The sequence below is a fragment of the Typopeltis vanoorti genome, chromosome 9 (genome assembly GCF_054136105.1).
Source record: "Typopeltis vanoorti isolate ZY-2024b chromosome 9, IOZ_Tvanoo_1.0, whole genome shotgun sequence".
Lineage (NCBI taxonomy): Eukaryota > Metazoa > Arthropoda > Arachnida > Uropygi > Thelyphonidae > Typopeltis > Typopeltis vanoorti.
The window spans coordinates 83,351,729-83,376,143 of record NC_143557.1 but is presented as its reverse complement, the minus strand read 5'-3'; the positions used below and the strand labels follow the sequence as shown (position 1 = coordinate 83,376,143).

Genomic DNA, 24,415 nt, shown 5'->3' with positions numbered 1-24,415 from the left:
TAACACCATGTTCCAACATAAAAGTGTGCACAAATTCACATGGAGAGAAGAGGCAAGGAATAAGAAAAGTCTCATTGACTATGTTATTGTTGATAGTGATGTTTTCTCCTTAATGCAGGACACCAGAGTGTACAGAGGATTTGAAATTGAAAGTGATCACCATTTATTCTTGAGCAGGATAAAATTGAATTTCATATTGAAAAGAATAACATGTAAGAAAGTTTTAAAGCGAATAAAAGTTGAGCAGCTCTCAGATGTGAACTGTAGACTAAAATTCACAAATATTATTCAAGAAAAAATGAAAGAGTTTGAGAACAGGAACCAAACCTTAGAGATTCGGTGGCAAGCCCTGAAGAAAACACTGATTCAGCCAGAGACGCATGTGGTGAAGTTGTGTGTAAGGATAGAAAAATCAGAACTTTTTGGTGGACACAGGAAGTTAAAGAGGCAGTTAAGGAAAAGAAGAAAGCATATCAAAAGTTCCTGGTAAATAAGTCAGCTTATGCTCTTAGAGAATACAGAGACAAATGTAAGAAAGCTAAACAATCATGAAAAACAGGAGAAAAATATATCCTTGAAGTATGGAGTAATTACTTTTGAAAAACCTAAATGAAACAAGCAGTGATGACAGCACAGTGGTAAAAAACACCGACCAGGCATGCAGTCAGGTATCCATACTTGAAGTAGAAAAAACTATCAAAAGCCAGAAATGTGGAAAGGCAGCAGGAGCAGATGATATTTGACCAGAAATACTCAAGTATGGAGGTATAAAACTCATACAGTGGCTGCACTGCATAGTTCAGAAGTCCTGGATAGAGGAACATATTCCATTTGATTGGAGTGGAGCTCTCATAGTACCCATATATAAAAAGGGAAATAAAACTGAATGTGAGAATTCCAGAGGTATTTCATTAATGAGTGTTCCTGGTAAGATATATACAAGTATACTTGAGAAACGGTTGAGAAGGATTGTGGAAGAGAAGCTTGGTGAAGAACAAGCTGGATTCAGGCCAAATAGAAGCTGTCAGGATCAGATTTTCACTTTACAACAGATAGTTGAGAAATCATGGGAATATAACAAAGAACTGTATTTAAGTTTTGTAGATCTGGAATAGGGATATGATAAGGTGCCAAAAGAAATGCTATTCTAAACGCTAGAGTTATATGCTGTTGATGGGACATTATATCAAGCAATATGTAATCTTTGTTTAATCTCAGCTCTTTGCTTTATGCGGATGATGTTATACTTCTAAATAAATCCACTACAAGTCTGCAAGATTCCATGACTAATTTGAGTAACTGTTGTAATAAATATAGTATCAACATCAGCATTAAAAGATGAAGACAATGAAAATAGGCAGAAACATGGAAAATATCAACTTGCATTGTGAATGGAGAAACTTATAGAACAAGTAAAACATTTCAGCTACTTAACACGATTTTTAGCGAAGATGGCAAGTTAAATATGGAAATAGACAACAGAATCAACAAAGCTGGTATGGTAGGAAGTCAACTGAATAAATTTATACGGAATAAGAGAGAAATTTTCCAAAACACTAAATTCTCATCTATATACAAGACTGATGAGAGTCCTGAGAAAGATTAGGGGCATGAACAGATGGCATCAATGGCAATATCATATTAAAAAGGGAAATAAAACTGAATATGAGAATTACAGAGGTATTTCATTATTTGAGTGTTCCTGGTAAGATATATACAAGTATACTTGAGAAACGGTTGAGAAAGATTGTGGAAGAGAAGCTTGGTGAAAAACGAGGATATTTGGAAAGAACTTGATATTGTCAGCATCCAGGAATGCATTAGCAGAGCTAATCTCAGGTGGTATGGTCACTTAAGCAGAATGGGAGAAAAAAGATTATCAAAACAATTGTTCTCTGCCAGGTTGGCAGGAAAAAGATCCAGAGGAAGACCAAGATATAGGTGGATTGATACAGTAAAAAGTGCCTTAGAAGACAGAAATATAAGAGCTGATAATATTGGAGTCTTGACATTTAACAGACTGATTTGGAGGAAAATTGTAGATAGGAAGTTAGTAATGATGTAAATTTTCATGTAGTACTATCATATCCTGTACCCCCTTGAAGGTATATATCAGAAATTTGATGATGATAAATGTATACTGTTTATCTAACCTTCAAAACAACGATGTCTGTCATCCGACTTAATAGTAGACTACTATGTAATTGTACTTCATTATCTTACCTTTCAGTTATCAAACAACAAAATACCTTCCCACCATGGTTGGATAAATGTTACCCTATTGTATATGGTGATTATTTTAATACTTCAGAGTAAATAGTGCACATTTCAGGTCTTCACATGTTGAAAGTAATAAAAATTACTTTAAAACATATTTCATTTAACATACAAAATAAATATCCTTTCATTCACATTCATTAACCAACAAACTCCCTGCTGGACATTCATTAAATTATTATTATTATGTGACACCTCCAGGGAGTCCAAAGACTCATTGAGGGAGAGTGTGCCAACAGCATTGAATGAAATCCCTTTCAACTACTAACCACGCTCAAACTTGCTTAACTTTTTGCAAGCCATTAGTAGCAGAGGCTCTACCAATCGACCAACCTTTGCTGGCAATGGTTGGTCAATTGGTAATGGAATGCCACATGTCAAGCAGGAAGTCACTGGTAAAGCAGATTTTTAGAATTTTTCTGTATGTGTGGCAGCCAGTTTCATTTATAAAATTAGTATTTGTGAGGTGTGTTAATGCTATATAAAATTTCAAACATAGTGTTATTTTATTTCAGGTTAATTAAAAAAAAGGAAACATTTATTTTTGAAAATATTCATTACATAAATATCGTATGAAGCATATATGGATGCCTAGCAATAATATTTAATTTTAATGTTGTCATCATGCATTATTTACAAAAACAACAAAAGAAGCAATGGCAAAAGAAGTTAAGGAATTACTGATGTTAATCAGTAATTACTTAACTTTTTCAGTATTGAGGTTGTAATCTCATTATTGGCCATCTCTATTGGTCATGTTATGAAGAAAATTAGACCTGACATCAGAATTCGAGCTGCTAATCTCAGTGTTTTATTTTATTCAGATGATGTTATACTTTTAAATAAATCTGGTACAAATCTTCAGTACTAAATATCAGTAATAAAAAGAAAAAAAAATTGTGAAAATTGTCAGGAATGTAGAAAATGACTGTATTTTGTATGGAGAACCTGTGTAATATATTTCAACTATTTAGGCAATATTTAGTAAAGATGACAAATTAAATTTGGAAATAGATAACATAAGTAAATCAGGCATGGTGGGAAGTCATCAAGGTGCACATTTTCAGTGGAGATAATGTGCACCCTACTCTTACATCAGATCATCTTCCTGTACCTCCTTCGATCTTAAATGCTGATTTACAACTTAAATTCAGACTATATATTGCTCTGCATAATGTTCCATTTATATTATATTATTGTAGGATTTGAACTTCTTTCTCTTGGCACTTCATAATGTGCCTTTTCAAGATCTAAAAATTTAAATATACAGATCCTTGTTATATTCCATGATTTTGCAGATTTTTGTCTTAAAGAAAAATCCTATAGGCCATATTTGGTTTGAATCTAGAATTGTTCTTTTCTGAGTTTCTCTTCCACAATATCTTCATGAAGGAGATAACAAAATGTGTCAGGTCGTTGGGAAAGAGGTTTGGAAAAGATAAGTGCTAATTTGTACAAACCTCTTTCCCAGTGGCCAACATCCCTCGTGATGATACTGCTGTGTATTGTTTACATTTTGGTAAATTCTCATTTACTTTCGATAGTTTTTTCTAACTGCATAGTTAGAAAAATGCAATTTTTTTCTAACTATACATTCATTATGCAAAGTCTATTCTAATCTAATATAAAATTCTAATTATGTCATTCAAAATGCAAAGTTGCATTTTGAATGAAATTATCACTGTGCAAAGATGAAATGTGTGATTAACAGTGTGGATTTCTCGAAAATGGTTTCATCCTTGAGTGCAGCATGTGTGCATGGGAGAATATAGAGGATATGTTTGTAGAAGGAGAGACTTCATTCTCTCTCTCTCTCTCTCTCTCTCTCTCTCTCTCTCTACAACCACATCCTCCTTCCCTTATTCACAAGAGGTGAAAGAGAGATGTGGCTTTGTAGAAAGTGTGATATTTTGTTGAGCTGTAAGATATTAGTAAATTCGAAAGAGATGTGGAATGAAAATGAGCATAACTGCAGGTGTGAAAGGTACAAATGATGGAGCAAAAGCAAGCATGATAGCAGGAAAGAAAAAATGTGTGAATAACAGAATAAAGTGTGTGTGTATGTGTGTGATTTGCTGGAGAGAAAGTAAGTAATAAACAGAACCAAAGCAAACAAGACTGCAAGAGCAGAAGTGTGCAGTTGCCATGAACTGATTAACCTGTTAATTTAGATTTCTTTATTTAAATATAATCTATATTTAAATACAGGATGGCTTCATTTTACATTTCCTCTATTTTACAAAGATTCGGGTTTAAATAAACATTTCAAAATCAGCAACAAAAAATCAAAAACATGAATGTTGCATGTTGGCAGCATTTGCAGTTGTCTTTTGTTTTATATTTGTGGCATTGTGTGTAGAGATTATCAAACAGTTTGTTTTCATTTTGATCCACTGTGAATCATGTTGTAAGGACTGCTAAAAAGTGAAAGTTTTATTAATATTAGTATTTAAACAATAAATTAAAAATTTTATCTAAATGTAGAGCCAATTTAATGTCTTCCTCAGCTAAAAAAAAAAAAAAAAAAAAAGCAGAAAATCAATTCAATGCACCAAATCAGAGCTGTTCTGATGTGTTAACTTTAATGCTTTACACACCTACAATTTCAGCAATAGTGACCAATGCAGATAGCCAAAGTATCAGTAGCATCATATTCAAGGAATGAAGTAATGGAAAATTTATTAGTGCTTTGGATTGATAATATGAATCAAAATAACATTCCCATAACTCAATTAGCAGTCATGGACAGGGCAAAGTCCTTACTTAATGAAATAAATGAAGAAACTGATGGGAAGAAAGTAATTTGTGGCAAGCAGGGATTAGTTTTTCAAATTCAGAAATTTCTGGTGAAGCAGTTAGTACTGATGAGTACAGCTGAATTCCAGAAAGTAATTGATAAAGCTGGCTACACCCCTGACTTGGTCATTAATGTGGATGAGGTGGATCTGTACTAGAAAAAGATGCCTACTAAGACATATATAGCCTGTGAAGAAAAATCTAGGCTGGCTTTAAAGCTGCAAAAGCCCAACTTACATTGCTGTTGGATGGCAGTGCATCAGGCACATTCAAATTAAAACCACTGTTGGTGTAAAAAGAGACCCCATCCTGTGTTATGAAGAGCATTATTAAGACTCTTTTGCCTGTTATCTGCCATTCTAATAAAAAAGCATAGATGACCCAGATAATCTTTACTGAATTGTTTGTTCAGAGATGACAAAATTTTTGTTGCAAATAACTTGCCCAATAAAGTTGTTTTAGTCCTAGGCATCCAACAAAACTTGAAGATTTACATACTGATGCCTAGATGTTAAGATGGTTTATTGACCACTCTACACAATGCCACGTTTACAGCCAATGGACCAGGGTGTCATAGTTTTTAAGGCACGCTGCTTATGCATAACCTTCAGAGTGATTTTCAAGGCAGTGCAAGTATGTGATTCTTTGTCTATGTGATGGTCCTTATATGAATAGGCCTAATGCAATTAGGCCACAAAAACCAATTTTCCTGGGTTTTAGCCTGTTTCGGAAGTGGGCAGATGATCTGTCTAGAATGGCCAAGAATGTTGACATTAGTGAGTTGCTAAAATAAATCATGAAGAACCATTTTTGAAGGAAGAGCTGGAAGCACAACTTGCTAAAGAGGACAAGGAAGTACAGGAAATGGTACCACTCAGTGTTCTCACCACAGTCACTTAAAGAAGCTTTAACACAGATATACAAACTACCTGTGAATCTCTTTGTGATGATTCTGACCGGGAATGCAACTCTCCCATCCAAAGGGCTGTAACAAATGCTCTGAAACCATATACAACACATTGGATCAGAGCAGGGAAAAGGCTCAACAGGCATTCCTGTTGCATTTCTTGACCAAGAAGGACAAAGGAGCCTATAGATCAAGATAACCCTCAATTAAAGCTTCTCCATTATGCCATTATACAGCATTTCCACTTTCATTTATAACTTATTGTCTCTTATCTTATTTATAAACATTATCTGCATAAAATAATTATAAAATAACCCTTATTCTTTAAAAATTTCAAAATTATTAAAATTTAGAGATCAGTTTTCATACTTAAGCAATCGTTCTCATTTAAATACATTGTAATTTTGCTTCAATGAAGGCAAAAATTTCAGTGATGTATTGAAGTGATTATAAAATAAACATCGATAATTGTATATTGCTGAATTAACCGCATAGCTACTTCAACCATTCCGACTATTTTTTTCCTTTTCTTTTTTTCTTATTAAACTAATACTTTCATATTCTAGGAGTATAGCAGCATTATCGCTAGTTGCTGTGTCAACCTTTATGCACATTCCTAATCCTTTAAATGCGATGCAAATTCTTTGGATCAACATTATAATGGACGGGCCTCCTGCTCAGAGGTGAGTGGAATAATATAGGTTACTTACACTTTAACATTATATCAAAAGCTGCAGTGGATAAATGAACTTACGGTTTTGTTTTAATCCTTACCTAGATATAAGCAAATAAAGTTTGCACATAAAGGTACCTTCACACTTAGTCCACATTTATGTATGTAAAGGCTGTTGGCACTTTGCATCAGTTACCTTAGTATTCCATAGTGCAAAGTACACTTCCTTTCAGAAATATATTGCTGTGCATTATGGGAAGAGTCAGTATCCAGATTGGTTGAATCAATGGAGAAATCATATTTTTCATATGCAAGTAATAAAATTGTGTGGATCCACATTATTAAATTCCTCTGGATAAAATTGTGGGAAGTTTTTTTTTGCTTGATTATGTAGTACAGGTAACCCTCGTATAACGCGGATGTTAGGTTCCATAGAAATGGCGTGTTATATAAATTGAGTTATGCGACACTCAGATCACATAGAAAAAGTAGGGTTAGGTTCCGAAATCTTTTTTTTTTTTTAAAACTATATAAACAATAATGACATACCCAACAAAAATATATTTTTATTTAATTCAGGTAATTCATGTAAGTTAAGAAAACATATAAACTGTGAAACAAATACATAGTATAAATTTATAAAATTAAAAATTGTATGTAAACTTCATTGCACAGAATGCACAAAGGTTTTAGGCAAAATAAAATAAAGAGCATAATTTAATCATCATCACTGTCTTCAAAATTAACGTCGTAGATGTTCTTTATTTACGAGTGGCCAGACGTCTTCATCACTTGAAATCTCTTGGACATCATTTGTATACTTCTCATTGCATACTTCAGCTGGTTTAATTATCAAGAAGTCAGTAATAAAACCTTACTTACCACTATGCAGCAATTTTTTTTATTAAGTTCATGATATGGAGCTAAACAAATATCCAATTGTCTTGTGAATTTTTCCAGAGTGCACCATTGAGGGATCATTATCCGTAAAATAACTTTCTTGCTAAGTCCAACTCTTCTGCTAATTTCTTTAAATTGAATTCTTTAACTGATTCATCACAATCAGAATCTTCGGTAGAACTTCTTCGTCAGACGTCGTCATCACTTGAAATCTCTTGGACATCATTTGTATACTTCTCATTGCATACTTCGGCTGGTTTAATTATCAAGAAGTCAGTAATAAAATCTTACTTACCACTATGCAGCAATTTTTTTTATTAAGTTCATGATATGGAGTTAAACAAATATCCAATTGTCTTGTGAATTTTTCCAGAGTGCACCATTGAGGGATCATTATCCATAAAATAACTTTCTTGCTAAGTCCAATCCTTTTGCTAATTTCTTTAAATTGAATTCTTTAACTGATTCATCACAATCAGAATCTTCGGCAGAACTTTCTTCATCATTTGTTTCTATGTCATCTATTAATTCTACTAGTTCCTCCTCAACAATTAATTTACTAATTTCGTTTTCAACCATATCGCAAAAGCCCTCTAAAGTGGCCATTACTATAAAAGTAAATTTTTTACACAAAAAAAACATTATATATTGTATGTAACTCACCAGAAAATAAAGTGCTCAGCTTGAGATTAACACACTTATGATTTTTAATGCACTTTCCTGGTAGAAAATGAAGACAATTTCAATTGTCTTCGTTTACTGTAAACAATTGACGTACATGCTTGCTAAGGCTACTTATAACTACATGCCGCAATACGGGCAGACGCAAATTTAACGAAGATAAAATTTTATTTTTAAGTAGCACGGTGAAAAATATATGAAAAGATAAAGAGTTACTACAATTTACAGACCGTGTTGTATAAGTACCACGTTATACGAGGGTTACCTCTATATTATACTTGACAAGAAATTATGTTATTTTTTTAATACTTTTCCAAGTGTAAGCAAACAAAGCTTGCACATGAATAGTAATGCTCTTCGTGTGTAGAGGCTTAAGTGCTGTGAGGACATCATGTTGGAGGCTTAATGGAATGTATACAGCACTAAGAAACGATTAACATAGGTTTAATACTTCCTATATTTCATCCTAGTCACTAGGACATCTTCGGGGATTACAAAAACAACTAACATAACATGAACACAAATATTAAACAATACTAAGACCAACCACAATCCACCTACAATCCCCTTCTAAGGGCGATTGTAGGTGGCCTGCAATGTAAGGTGGGACCTCTGGTGATGAGTGTTTCCCAAATCTTCGGAAGCTTAATGCAACCATATTAATTAAGTTGTGGTTGATTTCTGAGAGCTGCTGCTTCTAAGAATAGTCTCTCTTTCTTGAATTTGCTGTGGTGGAGCATGGTGGTTTTCTTCCAAGAGACCCTGTGGGTGGTGTCCAAGACATGGCCAGCCAAGCCTGATTGGCCATAGTTGTGTTTACAGATGTAAGACTTGTGTTCCTCCAGGCAGATGGATGCTGATCTGCCTGTCTGTCCAAAGTACGCAAGCTTACAGGAACAGGGTACTTTGTACACTCCAGGCAGAGAGAGAGGAGGGAGCTGATCTTTAGTAGAAGGGATAAGGGTAGCAAGTTTGCGGTGGGGCTTATATGCTGTGTGTAGGTTGTACTTTTTTAGAATCTTGGCTATTTTTTTGGATGTGCCATCGATGTAGAGTATGGTGATGGCATTTTTAAACTGTTGTTGACAAGAAGGACAGGGAATGGGGGAGGAACTGATCATTTTATTGATACTATGATCGCTGTAGCCATTGGAGAGGAAGGTGCTGTGTATGTGGTTAAGCTCAGTAGTGAGGGCGGTTCCACTGGAACAAAGATTGTGGGCTCTCTTGGTAAGAGTTTTAATAATGCCATATTGTTGAGAGGGGTGGTGGTGGGAGAGTTTGTGAATGTATCTGCCTGTGTGTGTGGGTTTTCTGTATATAGTGAAGGCAAGTGTACCATTATGCAGGCGTGTAACTAAGGTGTCTAGAAAGATTTCATTAAGAAATCTTAAAGAATTCTTAATGAAATCTTTAAGATTAAAATTGAATTAAAGATTTCTTAAAGAAATCTTCAAGATTTCGAAAAACGAGCCTTAGATCCTCAGCTCCACTCAACTCTTCTATCTGGCTAAGATATGTAGATGTGTTCTCTATTTGGCCATGATCATGGCCCAGACACGTAGACTCCTTCCTCAGTCATCTGAACAGCCTACATCCAAGAATCCAGTTTACTATGGAAAAGGAAAAGAACAATTATTTACCCTTCCTAGACCCCTTAGTTACATGCCTGCCTAATGGTATGCTTGTATTGTATACACGTTTCACTGTATACAGAAAACCCACACACACAGGCAGATACATTCACAAACTCTCCCACCACCACCCCTCTCAACAATATGACATTATTAAAACTCTTACCAAGAGAGCCCACAATCACTACTGAGCTTAACCATATATACAGCACTTTCCTCTCCAATGGCTACAGCGATCATAGTATCAAAAAAATGATCAGTTCCTCCCCCATTCCCTGTCCTTCTCGTCAACAAGAGTTTAAAAATGCCATCACCATACCCTACATCCATGGCACATCCGAAAAAATAGCCAAGATTCTAAAAAAGTACAACCTACACACAGCATATAAGCCCCACCGCAAACTTGCTACCCTTATCCCTTCTACTAAAGATCAGCTCCCTCCTCTCTCTCTCTCTACCTGGAGTGTACAAAGTACCCTGTTCCTGTAAGCTGGCGTACTTTGGACAGACAGGCAGATCAGCATCCATCTGCCTGGAGGAACACAAGTCTTACATCTGTAAACACAACTATGGTCAGTCAGGCTTGGCTGGCCATGTCTTAGACACCACCTACAGGGTCTCTTGGAAGAAAACTACCATGCTCCACCACAGCAAATTCAAGAAAGAGAGACTATTCTTAGAAGCAGCAGCTCTCAGAAATCAACCAAATCTCAATAAATACGGTTGCATTAAGCTTCCGAATATTAGGGAAACACTCGTTACCAGAAGTCCCACCTTACATTCCATGCCACTTACAATTGCCCTTAGAGGTCGTTCCACCTAGATAGGACTTTAGTGTCACCCATGTGGTTGGGCTTAGTATTGTATGATATTTGTGTTCATGTTACGTTAGTTGTTTTTGTAATCCCCGAAGATGTCCTAGTGACTAGGACGAAATATAGGAAGTATTAAACCTATGTTAATCGTTTCTTAGTGCTGTATACATCCCATTAAGCCTCCAACATGAAGTAATGCTCTTACTATTCCCTTTATCTGGGGTATCTCAGAAAAAATTGCTGAAAAAAAAAAACAGTGCAAAGAGATATAATCTTTGCATTGCTTTCAAACCCCACATTGACCTGTCTTCCTTCCTTCATCCACTCTCTTCAAGTCCATTCCCCCCCCCTCAGTTCCTGGTGTATACAAGGGCCTGTGCTTGCAACTTATCATATATTATGGACAAACTGAAAAATCTGTCCACATCCATTTGAAGAACATAAATATATTTGATACCACAATTATGTTCATTGGGAAAAAAATAATTACTGTGCTTCACTGCAGTAAATACAAATGTGAAGCTTTTTTTTGGAAACAGCAATAGATTTAAAAACCAGTCAAATCTTAAATAGATATGTGTGGTTGTATGAAACTTCTTAGATAGTATGAGACTTCTTACATAGAGAATCATGGAACAGATTTGTTTCTAATTTAGAACATGATTTATATAAAATAAGACCCAGTGTATATAGGATTTTGAAACACTTAAATGCAGATACCAAAGAAAACATAAAATTAAACACCGAATTGCAATTAGAAGAATTTCTAAATTACTACACAGAATAGTGGACAGACAAATATTTTAAAAAAGACAACTGGCAAACAATTAACAAAAATGAAAAGGAAATAACTAAAGAAGAATTAGAAATCAGTCTGAAAGAAACAAGAAACGGAAAATCACCTGGATAAGATAAGCTAGGTTCAGAACTATATAAATACGCAGGAACAAGATTCAAAGAAAGACTCTTTTTATTTTTAAATAAAATTTATTCAACTGGTAATTCCCCCCCCCCCCCAGTAGAATGGAAAAAAGCAATTGTGATTCCTATCTTTAAAAAAAAGGTAATAGAGATGACCCTAAACATTATAGAGGTATGGTATCAGTATACTAAATCCTGTTACAAAATATATAGCAGAATCTTAAATAGCAAACTAACGAAATATTCCGAAAACTTTATTTTAGAAATACAGAATGGATTTAGAAAAGGATGATCATGTATAGACCTGGCCTTTTGCCTAAAATTAATAATAGAGAAAAGAAGAGAATACAATTTGGAAACAGATTGCATTTATTGACTTTGAAAAAGCATTTGACAAAGTTAAAAGAAACATATTATTTAACATATTAAAAGAAAGACAAATACCAAATAATATCCTAAAAGCTATCACAAGTATATATGAAAATAATCAAATACAAATAAGATTAAATCATAAGTTATCATATACGAGAGAGATAAACCAAGGGGTCTGACAGAGATGTCCCCTCTCAGCAACTCTTTTTAATATTTACTTAAATGGAATAAAAATTTACATTGAGGAATTAAACTTTCTCCTACAGTGAACTTGAACACTCTCCTTTTTGCCAACGACGAAATAATAATTACAAATTCTGAAGAAAACTTACAGAAAGTTATTTTAGATCTAAATGAGATAGCCAAAGATTATGGTATGATAATATCAACAGAAAAATCAAAAACCATTGCCTTTAAAGGACAAGATCCAGCAAGAACTAAAATAGTAATAGATAACAAGATCTTAGAACAAGTGAATTAATTTAACTACCTAGGATGCATGATCACATATGAAAATGAAAAAGATATAAATGTAAAAATTGCAAAATATTTAAAATTAACAGGTGTAATTAACTCTATATATAAACCAAAACCTAGTTCAAAAATTAAACAAACCAGACTAAAAGTATACAATACATTAGCCCTACCAGTCTTAATGTATGGAAGCGAAATCTTTACAGTAGTGGGTCATATACTGCCAATCCAGCAAATGAATGTCCTTTATCTTCTATATATGTTATGCATTTTTTATGCTTTCAGATTTTGGATGCAACATTTGATGACCTCCAGCACCTTGCCATAACAAAAAGACAAACAATGATTAATAACAGCAGAAATGAAGTTTATGAGAAAAACTGTATGCCATATTTGATCACAAAAGAAACGAAGAAATTATGAAAGAATTAAATCAAGAACCAGCAATAGAAAAAATTAAAAAATATAAACATAAATGGATGGAACGCATTCAAAGAATGAAAACAGAAAGATTACCAAAACAAGCCATTAGGAAAAAGAAAACCAGTCCTCTTAAACAATTCAATGATGACTTCTAAGGCCAGAAGGCCATCCTAGGCCTAAATCTTTGATATGCATGATGATGATGAAACTTCTTAACATTTGAAAACAGTAATTCTTAGATCTCCTACTAACTGCCAAGGCTTTCTATCAGTTTATGTAAAAGGCACCTCTCCTAGGACTTCAGGCTTCTACTCAGACATCATCCACTTACTTTGTGTGTATGTGTTATTACAGTTTTCTTGCATTTCAGGTGATGTCTCTATGATGCAATATAAGCTTCGATCAGCATTTAAACATAAATACACCAAGCTAGTGGTATACAAGGTAGTATTCAAGTGGAGTTATGTATAAAATAGCTCTTGAAAGTCAGGAAACACCAAATGAATTGATACTACAACCAGACATTACAGGTATGAAGAAAATTAAGGGAGTAAGAGATGGCATTCAGTGTTAGGACAATATTTAATTTATATTATCTGTGATATAATTCAGAGTTTGAAAGGAAATTCCCACTCTAGGAAGGGGAAATAGTTTGCTAGTTTCTTTTTCTATGGTGAAGGGTATTTTTTGATGTTAACTGTCTCCTGTTGAAAGAGCTGCAATCCTGCTTTTCACTTAAAATGAGGTTATCTATAAACCATCCTATCTATTTCTTCATTTTATTGAAAAGTATGAGTGTGTTGTTGACTGTGCCATTTTGCTAAAAACGATGGTCTGTATGTATATGTTGCCCATACCTGAAAAAAAAAAAAAAAACATAAGTTAATGCTCCAAGTTAGGTTCATACCATGAGTATCATTTAATTATATACAGTCATACCCTGAAGTTACGCGGTAGGTGGGACCAACGAAAAGCGTGCAAGTCGAATTCGCGTAACTCGGGTATAATTTTGCATCCAAACATACAAAATTATTACTAAATCGTTTAGGGAAATAACAACGTAGACTAGTATATACATTAAAATAACTTTTTAATACAAATCCAATATTTCGGCAACGTCACGTTGCCATTTTCAACAGCTTGTGAGCAAGACACGTGCACGCAGACACAGCAAACAGTAAATGAGGACGAAGCAGGAGGCTATTCTTTCTCCTAAAGTCCTACTGGTTCCCCCCTAGCGGGCAATGTTGGTATTCTTGGGTGATTGAGCTGAGGTCTTCTGATGTAGGTTTCCCAAATTTGAGGCAGTCTCATGCAGCCAAATTTGTTGAGGTTTGGATTGTTTCTTAGGGCTGAGGCTTATTCCATGAAAAGCCTTTTGTACTTGTATTTACTTCGGTGAATGATCGTGGCTTTCTTCCACCGTATTCTATGGCGGATATCCAGAGCATGGTCTGCAAGACCAGAGTGGCTGTATTGGTGGATCTGGATGTAGTCCTTGTGTTCTGTAATTCTGATATTGTCTGTCCTGCCTGTTTGGCCAAAGTAGGACAGCTTACAGCTGCAAGGAACCTGGTATACACCAGGTAGGTCTAAGGGGGGGGGGGGGGAGAGATTGGTCTTTAGTGGATGGAGCGGATAAGGGATGCCAATTTCTTATATGGTCTGTAACAAGAAGTTAAGCCATGTTTTTTTAGGATTTTTGTAATTTTTTCTAAGGTGCCTCTGATATAGGGTATGGTGATGGATTTAGAGTAATCCTCGTCTACATTGTGTATATCCTAGTCTACGTTGTTATTTCCCTAAACTATTTAGTAATAATGCATAACCAACGTCTAAGCCTTTCCATTAGAAACATACAAAATATTAGTTAATTGGGATCAAAGGTTTACAAAAACACCTATATTTTTTAAGAAATATAATCATAATTGTAGTTTTTTGTACATAAAAAAAAGAAAGTTATTTCGATGTCAGTGGTTTCATAAAATCTAATAGATTTGTCTGATGGCATAATGTCTTTTTCTTGTCACGCAAAATTTCTTCATAGCATGCTAATGATTTTTTTATTCCTTACCTTGTGGCTACAATTTGTTTCTTGTTAGAATCTATGTCCTCCAAAATCTGCAAACCTTTCTTTTATGATTGTTCTTACTGTGGATTCCTGTAGATCAAACTTCTTCGCTAGCTCACAAATTTTCATTCCACCTTCAAAATCCTTAATAATGTTGAGTTTTGTTTCCAAAGTCAATGTTTTTCTTTTCTTGCTAGCTGTAGAAGAATCAGACTTGCTTCCTTTGGACGACATTGTTATTTTTTATGTGATAAAATTTTTATCAAGAACATAACATTAAACAATCGCAAGGTTTGTAAACTATAAAATTCGTGTATGAATAGAGACCGCACGAAACACATCAGTGCTTGTTCACAGCATGTGTGACACTGGCAATTGCGGCTGGTGCCGGAAAGATACGACTAGTGGTGAAGCGGGACGGAAATATGTACATGTATGAAACCACGTAACTCCGGATTCGCATAAGTCGGGTATGACTGTATTTCTGTTTTCTTTCCAGTATATTCATTATGTTCATCGTTTATCTTTATCTTATCTTAAATAAGAGATAAAGATAAGTGAATGTAATATATGAGAGAATTGTAATACAAAGAAACATTTCATTTTTAATTAAATGTTTATTCAGTAACTATACAAATATAATTATTTACATTAAAAAAAATTATAAGAGATACACTTAATTTTATAAAATTTAAGTGATAAAAAAAAATTAACAACAAATTCCTTGACTTATCCTCTTTATGATTACACAAGCTGTATATAACAAAGTATATATTTTAATACAGTCAGTTCCAATAAGGAATCTTCTCACTCTGGCTCAAAGTTCACACTCTTTGCAAATAAAAATTGTCACCCTACCTCTTTAGCTTCAGTATAAATAATTCTCAGGAAAATTACCTTACTATAGAAAGTTAAGCCTCAAGAGAAAATACCTAAGAAACCTGTTTGCTTTACAGTTCTCTAAACAACTCTTCATTACATGGGTTCAGTTCCTTTCTTTATCTGAATAATGGTTTCTTTTTGTCTTCAATATTGTATAATGCATCTTGGCCTTATAAAGAGAATACTGTTTTCAGTATTCTATAATGAAGCAGGCCAGAAGAGTCACAGCTGTTGTACGGAAGACTAAGTCTGAGTATGAAAAGAAACTGGCTCTGCAAGCTAAATACAACCCATGAGAATTCTATTGATATGCTACAAGTAAAAGAAAGAAAGAAGGAATATGAAAGAATAACTCTTCTGAATGCAACTGGTGTGAGGTGACAGATGCAGAAGAGGTTGTTCAATTAATGACTACCCATTTTGCTAAAAGCTATCAACCTGGTGTATGCAACATTGAGTTCACCGCTACCTCTTCTGAAGAAAGTCAGGTGTATGAAGAGGACGTATTAGACCTGTTACACAAACTCGATAAGAATTCAGCATAAGGGACTGAATGGGATATCACATGGGTGCTAAAAGAATGTTCAGTTGAACTGGCTATTCCTTGGACCAGGCTATATAATTTGAGTCTCAGAACAGGGAAGATTCCACAGGAATGGAAAGAATATATGGTAATCCCATTGCACAAGGAGTGGTGCAAAGACAGATTTATCTAACTATCGACCAGTCTTTATCTCAGGAGTGGTGGTGAAGATTTTGGAAAAATTGGTTAGGGCTTTCATTCAGAAATGGGTTGAGAGTGAATTTCATTGATTTGAATTGATAAAATGATTTGAATCATTGAACTAGACAAGGGGAATGGATATACCATGATACTTTTGGATTTTGCTAAGGCTTTTGACAGAATACAGCATAGAAGACTGTTGTATGAATTGGAGAATATGGGTTTAGATTATAAAATATCAATGTGGATAAGAGGATGGCTAACTGACAGATATCAAAAAGTGGTATTGGGGGGGGGGGGGTCAGTCTGCAAGATTTCAGGCAACTAGTGGTGTACCATAAGGATCAGTCCTTGGTCCACTGTTATTCAATCTGTACATTAAATTAATGATATGGTGAAGGATTTTGACAGGTGACATACAGCTATTTTCTGATGATGCAAAAATAGGTAGAGGTAATCAGGAATACTGCTGATATGCAGTACTTGCAAAATGATTTGAATAGGCTGGAACTGTGGGCATGGGAAAATGGATATCAGTAAATGTAAAGTTATTCACTTTTGGCATGATTAGGTATCCACTGGTTGACAGGACCTTTGTTCTGTGACATCTTTCAAACCCTGGTAGAAAATATCTTCGATGATATGCTCTGTGGTGTTTTATGACACTTTCTAATCTGGTAGAAAATCAGGAAGCTCATGCATGACATTTCTCCACCACACTATATTGGTGAGATTCTAGAAGAAATTGATCATGCTAGGGATCTTGGAGTGTAGATAGCAAGTTGAAGTTCAGAGGCCATGTAGCAAAGATTGCAATGCTGAAATGAACTTTAATATATAAAAATAAGGATGTCATTTTGCTTCTTTATAAGGCTTTGATAAGCCCTCATTTGGACTGTTGTGCACATTTCCTCTCCTGGTTGTGATTCTGATACAGTGGAGAGAGAGAGAGTGCAAAGGAGAGTGTTAAAAATGATATCAGGATTGTGAAATAGTGATTATGAAGACAGATTGAGAATTTGTAGACTGCAGACACTAGCAAACAGAAGAAAGAGGAATGATATGATTGAGCCATACAAACCTCTGAAAGGGTCAAACGGGATTTCAGTTGATGGAATTTTTCAATTTATGGAGGGTGGAGAAAGGACAAGAGGGCATCCTTGGAAGCTGAGAATGAATGCTGCTAAGAAGGGGATGAGGACTAGATTTTTCTCTCATAGGATAGTGCTTCATTGTCACTGGATATGGTATGTGCAAGCACTATGAATGAATTCAATAAGTATGATAGCTGGTGTGTGTGTAGTATGTGGCCTCCCTTGATGAGTCCCTGAACAAATGCATGGTTACATAAGCAAAAAGTAGATTCTAACTAGTACTGGAGGTCTCTCTTAATAATAATAATACACGTGATATTACAAAAAAAACTGTTTCTGTCTTCATTTTCATCTGTTGACTGGAACAAATGCATGGTTATATAAATAAACAGTAGATCCAAAATAATACTGGAATTTAGCTCTTTCCAAAACTTAGCTACCATTATTCCTTTACGACATGAACAAATTTGAGGCCTTCTTCTAGAAATAAATACTCTCTGATAAATCCATAAGTCTCCTAATGCATCCCTATAACACTTTCTCCTTTCAATGTGTCACTGATAACCCACATTACCCAGCCATGTTTTCTCAATTTGCACATTCATATGCCAGCTTCAAACTCCCAGTATTGGTTGAAATGTAGTGCAAATCTTGAACAGTTCTCTTTTCAACTCTGCGTGTTTTCTCTGCCACCAATACGAAGCATTGCCAGAGTTAGCAATACTTTACAACATAAATTAAAGTTACAAACCATTTTAATAACAACATTCTACCAGTGATTTATTAACACAGACTCTTTTCTTTGTGAAGACGAAGACAAGTTAATTTAATTAGAATGCTGAACTAAATTTTATGACAGTATTAAAACAAACTGTTACATCATGTAACAGGAGGGATAAAACACTCATGTTCATAGAAACCAAATCACCTGCTTTAACCATGTTTTTTGGTAATTAAATTTGAATGCATATTTGAAAAAGGATAACACAATTGTCACAATAAGGAAGAAAGTAATATAACGTTTTTATTTTTGATTAATATGTGGCTCTTTTTAGTACAAGGTAAGACGTAATTAGGAAATGACAACAAACTCGATAAATTTACAAATATTTCAGAATGGAATGGACAGTGATATTTTCACTGGAAAAAAAATACTAGTATCAAAATTTAGTTCAACTACAGTTTTACTAACATTCAAAGCTAAAAATTCCCTTTTTTGTTGTTTAGTACTTCATGGGTCCTCCTCTTGCCTTTATTCCAGCTTTGCATCGGTGGGGCATTAACAAAATCAATTTCCTGATGGATGCAACTGTCAATTTTTGGTTTCATACCCTTATAATTGCTTCTTGGAGCTACCGAAGTGTTTTGGGCTTCTTGTATTTCAGTCTCCATTTGATACCACAAATTCTCAATTGGGTTGAGATCCGGGCTGTTTTCTGGCCATGGCAGTCGCTGAATCAAGTGTTCATTGAGCCACTAATTAACTTGCAACAAAAACTAAAGCTTTTTTTTTACTAAACTAAACTCAATTCATATGGTACATTTTAGGGTTATAACAGCATTACATTTTTTTTTGTCCTATGACAAGGAGCAGAGTCATCTGAAAGATACAGTTTATCATTATGGTAAAGTGGTCTCTGATAGTAGGCAGCAGTTCTAAAATATTCTGGTACATTTGTGTGTCTGGCTGGTGGAGACTTGTGCAGCTGATTCGCTGAGAATTTGACTGTTGACACCAGTCAGGGTTGAAATTTTCCCTTGATCATCTTCGAACTGTCTGTCTGCCGTCGGCACCCTGCAGGTTAAACTTTTTCTTGTCAGAAAAAATTACTCTTTTTTTTTTTACTGATCAGAGGTCCATTTGGCATGCTCTTTGCACCAATTTAACCAAACCAATCTAATTTTTTTTGGTTAACAAGAGCTTTTTAGAATGCCTGGCTATCACTCTCATTTGTTCTTCGTCCGTTTCAGTTTTCCGGACGATGCATGACGATTTTTGAAGCAGAGCTACTTTTGAACTCAGTCTTGGCATGGTGTAGACACTGGCTTTCTTTCTGTCCCCATTCTTCCTTTCAGCAGATCTAGTTTCCTTCACTTTCAACAGTAGATCGACTACCGGACACCCTGTTAGCTATTTCATGAGATGAATAGGCTTCTCTATTCAAAGCTTGAATCACACTTTTTCTGCAAGGTTGCACATAACTAGCCATAGTAATCTCAGCACAAAAATGCAAAAACTAGCCCTTGCTGTCTATTTATAGCATAAAAATTTCTGACACAATAGTAGCAACTATTACATTTATACAGAAATCTGTAGGAATGATAGATGATGCAATACAATGAAATATCTAATAATAAAACAATGAAAATTACCATTTAACTACTGAAAACTATATTTATGCAAGGTGATATGGTTTCTATGAACATGAATGTACTTTTAATTAAGAAAATTTTAATTTTATTTAGATAGGCGACATAAGTCACCTGATCTAAAAAAAATTAAATAAAATGTGGTCTATCTGAATGGAAGTCATCAGATACTCCACAATCTCTTTCCAAGACACTAGTGACGTGACTACCAAATGGTTGGTTATCCTTCTCTGATTATAGAAAACCCACCCACACACACACACACACACACATATGGAAAGGTGTTTACATATGCAGTCACACCACTGCCCATCCTCAAACACACAGAGCTAGGGATGTTTGTTTGAATGACACAGCTCTGAAAACTGAACTCTAGCACCTTCACAGTACATTTTTACCCAATAGCTACAACCCTTATAAAATAAACAAAATACTGTATGCCCCACTATCCTTTCTATAACCAACACACAAACAATAAAACTATTCCCATCTCTTATGTTTAAGGTAAATCTGAAAAAAAATTTCTCTGGGCATATTGGTGAATACACTTGTTAGGTATATACTCACTAATATATCTGTAGGATCCAAAAATGGTATCCTATGCTTCTCAAGGATGTTGAAAAAGAAATCTCACAAATCAGCCCTTGTTTCTGCAAGTGAAAAACATCTTTATTTATTGCTAATGTAATAAAAAATGACTTGGCTTAAATAAAAGATATGATATTCACGGAATTAGATTATGGTAGACCTTACATAACACACTTGAACAATGAAGTACGTGTGATATCTCAACACTGTGTTAGTTATTATTTAAACAAAGATTAATCTTAATTTTTATTTTAATAATCATCCTTTTCATGATGAAGTGTGCTATAGAGTGTAAGAGACTAGTAGAATGAAAAAAAAAAAAAAAATTGACTATGTGGTCACACCAGATCTATTTAGTATGAATCACAACAACCTCAGACACTTCCTGAGGTTGAAATGCATTGAAAGAGTTCTTAATTGTTGTAATGTAAATCTCACTGTTTTGGATTATAAAATGTAGGTGTTAAAGTTATTCACAATTTTTTTTTGCTCTAGTGCTCTTCTTAAAACTGAATGAAATTAAATTAAATAGTGAAAAAATTATTGGTTATAATTTCAACTGACCTGCATAATTGCTTTTTAGACCTTAAGCACTATGACATAATTTTCATTCTTAGATGTCTGTAGTTTTGTAGCTGTAATCTAATCAACAGTATTCAGACCACATTATCTGAAAAGTAAAATTGCTTTATTTGGTACAAAAAACTAAGTGATTTTCATTCTGTTATACTTGTAGTAAACTAAATTAAACAACGTGAGCGTAAAGGAAAGAGAACTAGTTGATACTATCACATTCTGTAGCATAGTCTGTATCATAAGGTCCTAGGATGTTATTTTTTTTTAATAAGTGAATGCCAAACTTGGTGCAATATCAAGCTTTGGTTTTTGTTGGAATGTGGAGCATTTCTGAAACTTATCTTGAGTTTTCTTATAAAGCAATTGTAGTCAGTATAAGGCATTTTTTGTTATACATTAGACATTTTATAATCCCTTCCATACAATCATCAACTAACAGGTTGGTGATTGTATGAAAGGCTAATCCTGATCTGTGTTCTTGTTTTTTTCAATATCCTTGACATGTTCTGCAAAGCTGTAGACCAGCAAGTATTCCTATTATAAAGGAATAACTTCCTAGTTGAAGGAAATGCCAACTAGACCACTAGATGACCTTCATCACCTGGTGAAATACCCCAACTTATTGGAGGCCTGAAGTGGATGTCATGTTTGGTCTCTAGAGCAGGAATTCCAGTTTCTTTTTCCATCCCCTCTTATCCATATAGTATGAGTGATACACTTCACTGTCATGTCATATATATATACCTAGAGACCCAATAATCTCCATTTCAATGGTACATCAGTTAAAACAGTGATGCCACATGCTGACTGCCAGTTAGTTCAGGACCTGAACCTGTCAGCAATAAGTTGGGAGGCTTCCTGATCAACTGGCATAATTCTGCTGCCACAGGTGCTCATGTCTGGAGAGGAAGTCCAAGTAGTGGTATTTGGGAGGCTTTGTCGAGGCCATGTGATGGCAAAGAGACTGGTTGCTCTTAGTATGGATGTCATGTCCAAGAGTTTGTCCTTTCACTGCACATTCCAACTCTATCCTTCCCTCTAACCACAAATGAGGCAGTGATGAATCTTACAAACAATGACAGTGGCACTGTGACAAAAAGGAATCTTCCCCATAAGCTAATTCCTATAAAGAATGCACAGTACAACCAATCATTCCATACACCATTCCAGAATCTCTTCATTAAAAACTCACTTTCACATTCACTTTACTAATATCTATGGCATTGATACCAATATAAATGGCATTCACCATCACTTAGTTATCCAGACCAGACCTCTTGCTCTTGACAGAAACCCAGATAGCATCCACTCCACCTCCAATGTCAAAACTTCACAATTCCTTTTGCCACAAGGGTGAGATCAGACATTGCATGCCAGAGAGCAAGAGAGAGTGGCTAGTTTGGAATCCTCCTCTTCTTCGAGGTTACCTTTCCTCATTTAGTAATATTCATTTTCTGCATTTAGCAGTTTAGCATCTGCAATTTAGCATCCAGATAGTGAGATTATCTTCCTAGCTACCCCAACATTCACAATCCCGTCTGGCTCCCCTTTTCCAGTACCACAGACTAAGCTGAGCAAGAGCAGAAATCTTTGCCATAAGCAATGATGTAATGCAAATAATTCATCTTCTTATATGAATTCCTGATAATTATCTTCTCTCTCCCAATACTCTGGATCTCTTTTAAATTGTTCTCCTTCCAGATACACTGTAAATGTCACCTCCCATCTTGGTAACTCAGACCCAATCTTGTGCAAGTCTCCTCTCTTACTGAACACCACTCTGACCTTACATCATCATCTAGCTCTACAAAGGTGTAAAATGGGATGACCTCCGGAACTTTTACTCTTCCTTTCCATGGTGTGACTATTGCATCAGCTCATCTGACCCTAACATTTGCTCAAAATGATCACAGAAATTATCCTTACCAGCACGAAAGCCTTCCTTCATCCCCATTCTACCTAAAAATCCTCATTCACTTTCCAAGTCCAACAGAAATTTCCATCAAAGCAGTCAAAGAAATAAAAAATTTAGCTGGCTGCAGGTGGCTAGCATTAGAAACTCCAGTTTCATGCTCTGCTTATACCAAAGCATGCAGCCATTGCAAAACAATCATCTGATCTAAATCTGACTTCATAAAGACCAACAGCAGAAACTTTGCCTCATGTCCAAATGGAAGCTGTGCCTTCTTGTCCCTTGCTAAAGCCATTGGACACAACTTCTGCTCACCTGCACTTCTGTTTCTCTCTCTCTCAAACACACACACACACATCATGATGGCACCACTGTTACTTCACCCAAAGAGAGAAAGCTAACTGCCTAGCATCGCCCTTTCCCTCGAACTTTTGCTTTGATGATGACCAAGGAAAATTGCCTCCTACCATACTGGAATCTGAGTACTGTATGCCTCCTGTAGTTTTTTGACAAAAAGACATGAGAAAATTACTGAATAACTTCAGTGATATAGTTTAATGGAATAATTACAGCACAAGAGAAATAATTAAACATCAGGTTTAATCATTTCAATATTTTGTTTGTCGCAAGAATATAGTGTTAAAATTGTAATAACACACAAGAAACAACAAGTGAAAGAAATTAAATTAGACTAAATGAAGTAAAGCCTTATGAAGGGGTTCCCCTCTATGGGTGCTACTGGCTAGCCTTACATGTTATGTAGGAGGCCTAAGCATTAAAATTTTCCAAATCTTGGGAAGTTTAATGCAACCATTATTTATTAAGATTAGACTGGTTCTTTAAATCTGCCACTGATTGCAAAAAAAAAAAAAAAAAAAAAAAGTCAAGTTTACTTTGAAGTGTGATAGTTTTCTTGGACCCTAAAAACTTTCCTGATCCTAATGGCATCTCTCTCTAAGTGTTCTCAAACCTTGTGCTCCACAGCTCACTCCTGTCCTGTATCTTTTCAAAATCTATTATACATAGCTGGTCCCAATAAGTAGAAGCAATCGCATATCTGGACTATTCGAAAAATGAAAGATAGAAATCTCCCATCAAACTACCAACAATCAATATCAATTAGTCCTCTCCAAAATAATGAAGAAAGTTATCAATAGCCAACTTCTCCATTACCTACAGGCTCAACGACCACCAGTATGGATTCTACCATTCAAGATGCACAGCTGACCTCTTAGATTACATCACCCACTACTGGACACTTGCTATGGAAAGGTTTGGAGAAACTTATGCTGTCACTCTGATATTTCCAGAGCTTTTTGATCCTG

The 24,415-nt window shown here is 35.0% G+C and overlaps 1 protein-coding gene across 3 annotated transcripts in view; it reads left to right on the top strand.

Annotated features, from left to right (window-relative positions):
- SPoCk (secretory pathway calcium atpase) overlaps nucleotides 1-24,415 on the top strand; it is a 518,064-nt gene that overhangs the window by 416,973 nt on the left and 76,676 nt on the right. For all 3 annotated transcript variants that reach the window (XM_090398525.1, XM_090398527.1, XM_090398526.1), the window contains exon 20: nucleotides 6,547-6,663. In XM_090398525.1, coding sequence (XP_090254651.1) covers nucleotides 6,547-6,663 — 117 coding nt within the window. The remainder of the gene's footprint in view (nucleotides 1-6,546; nucleotides 6,664-24,415) is intronic.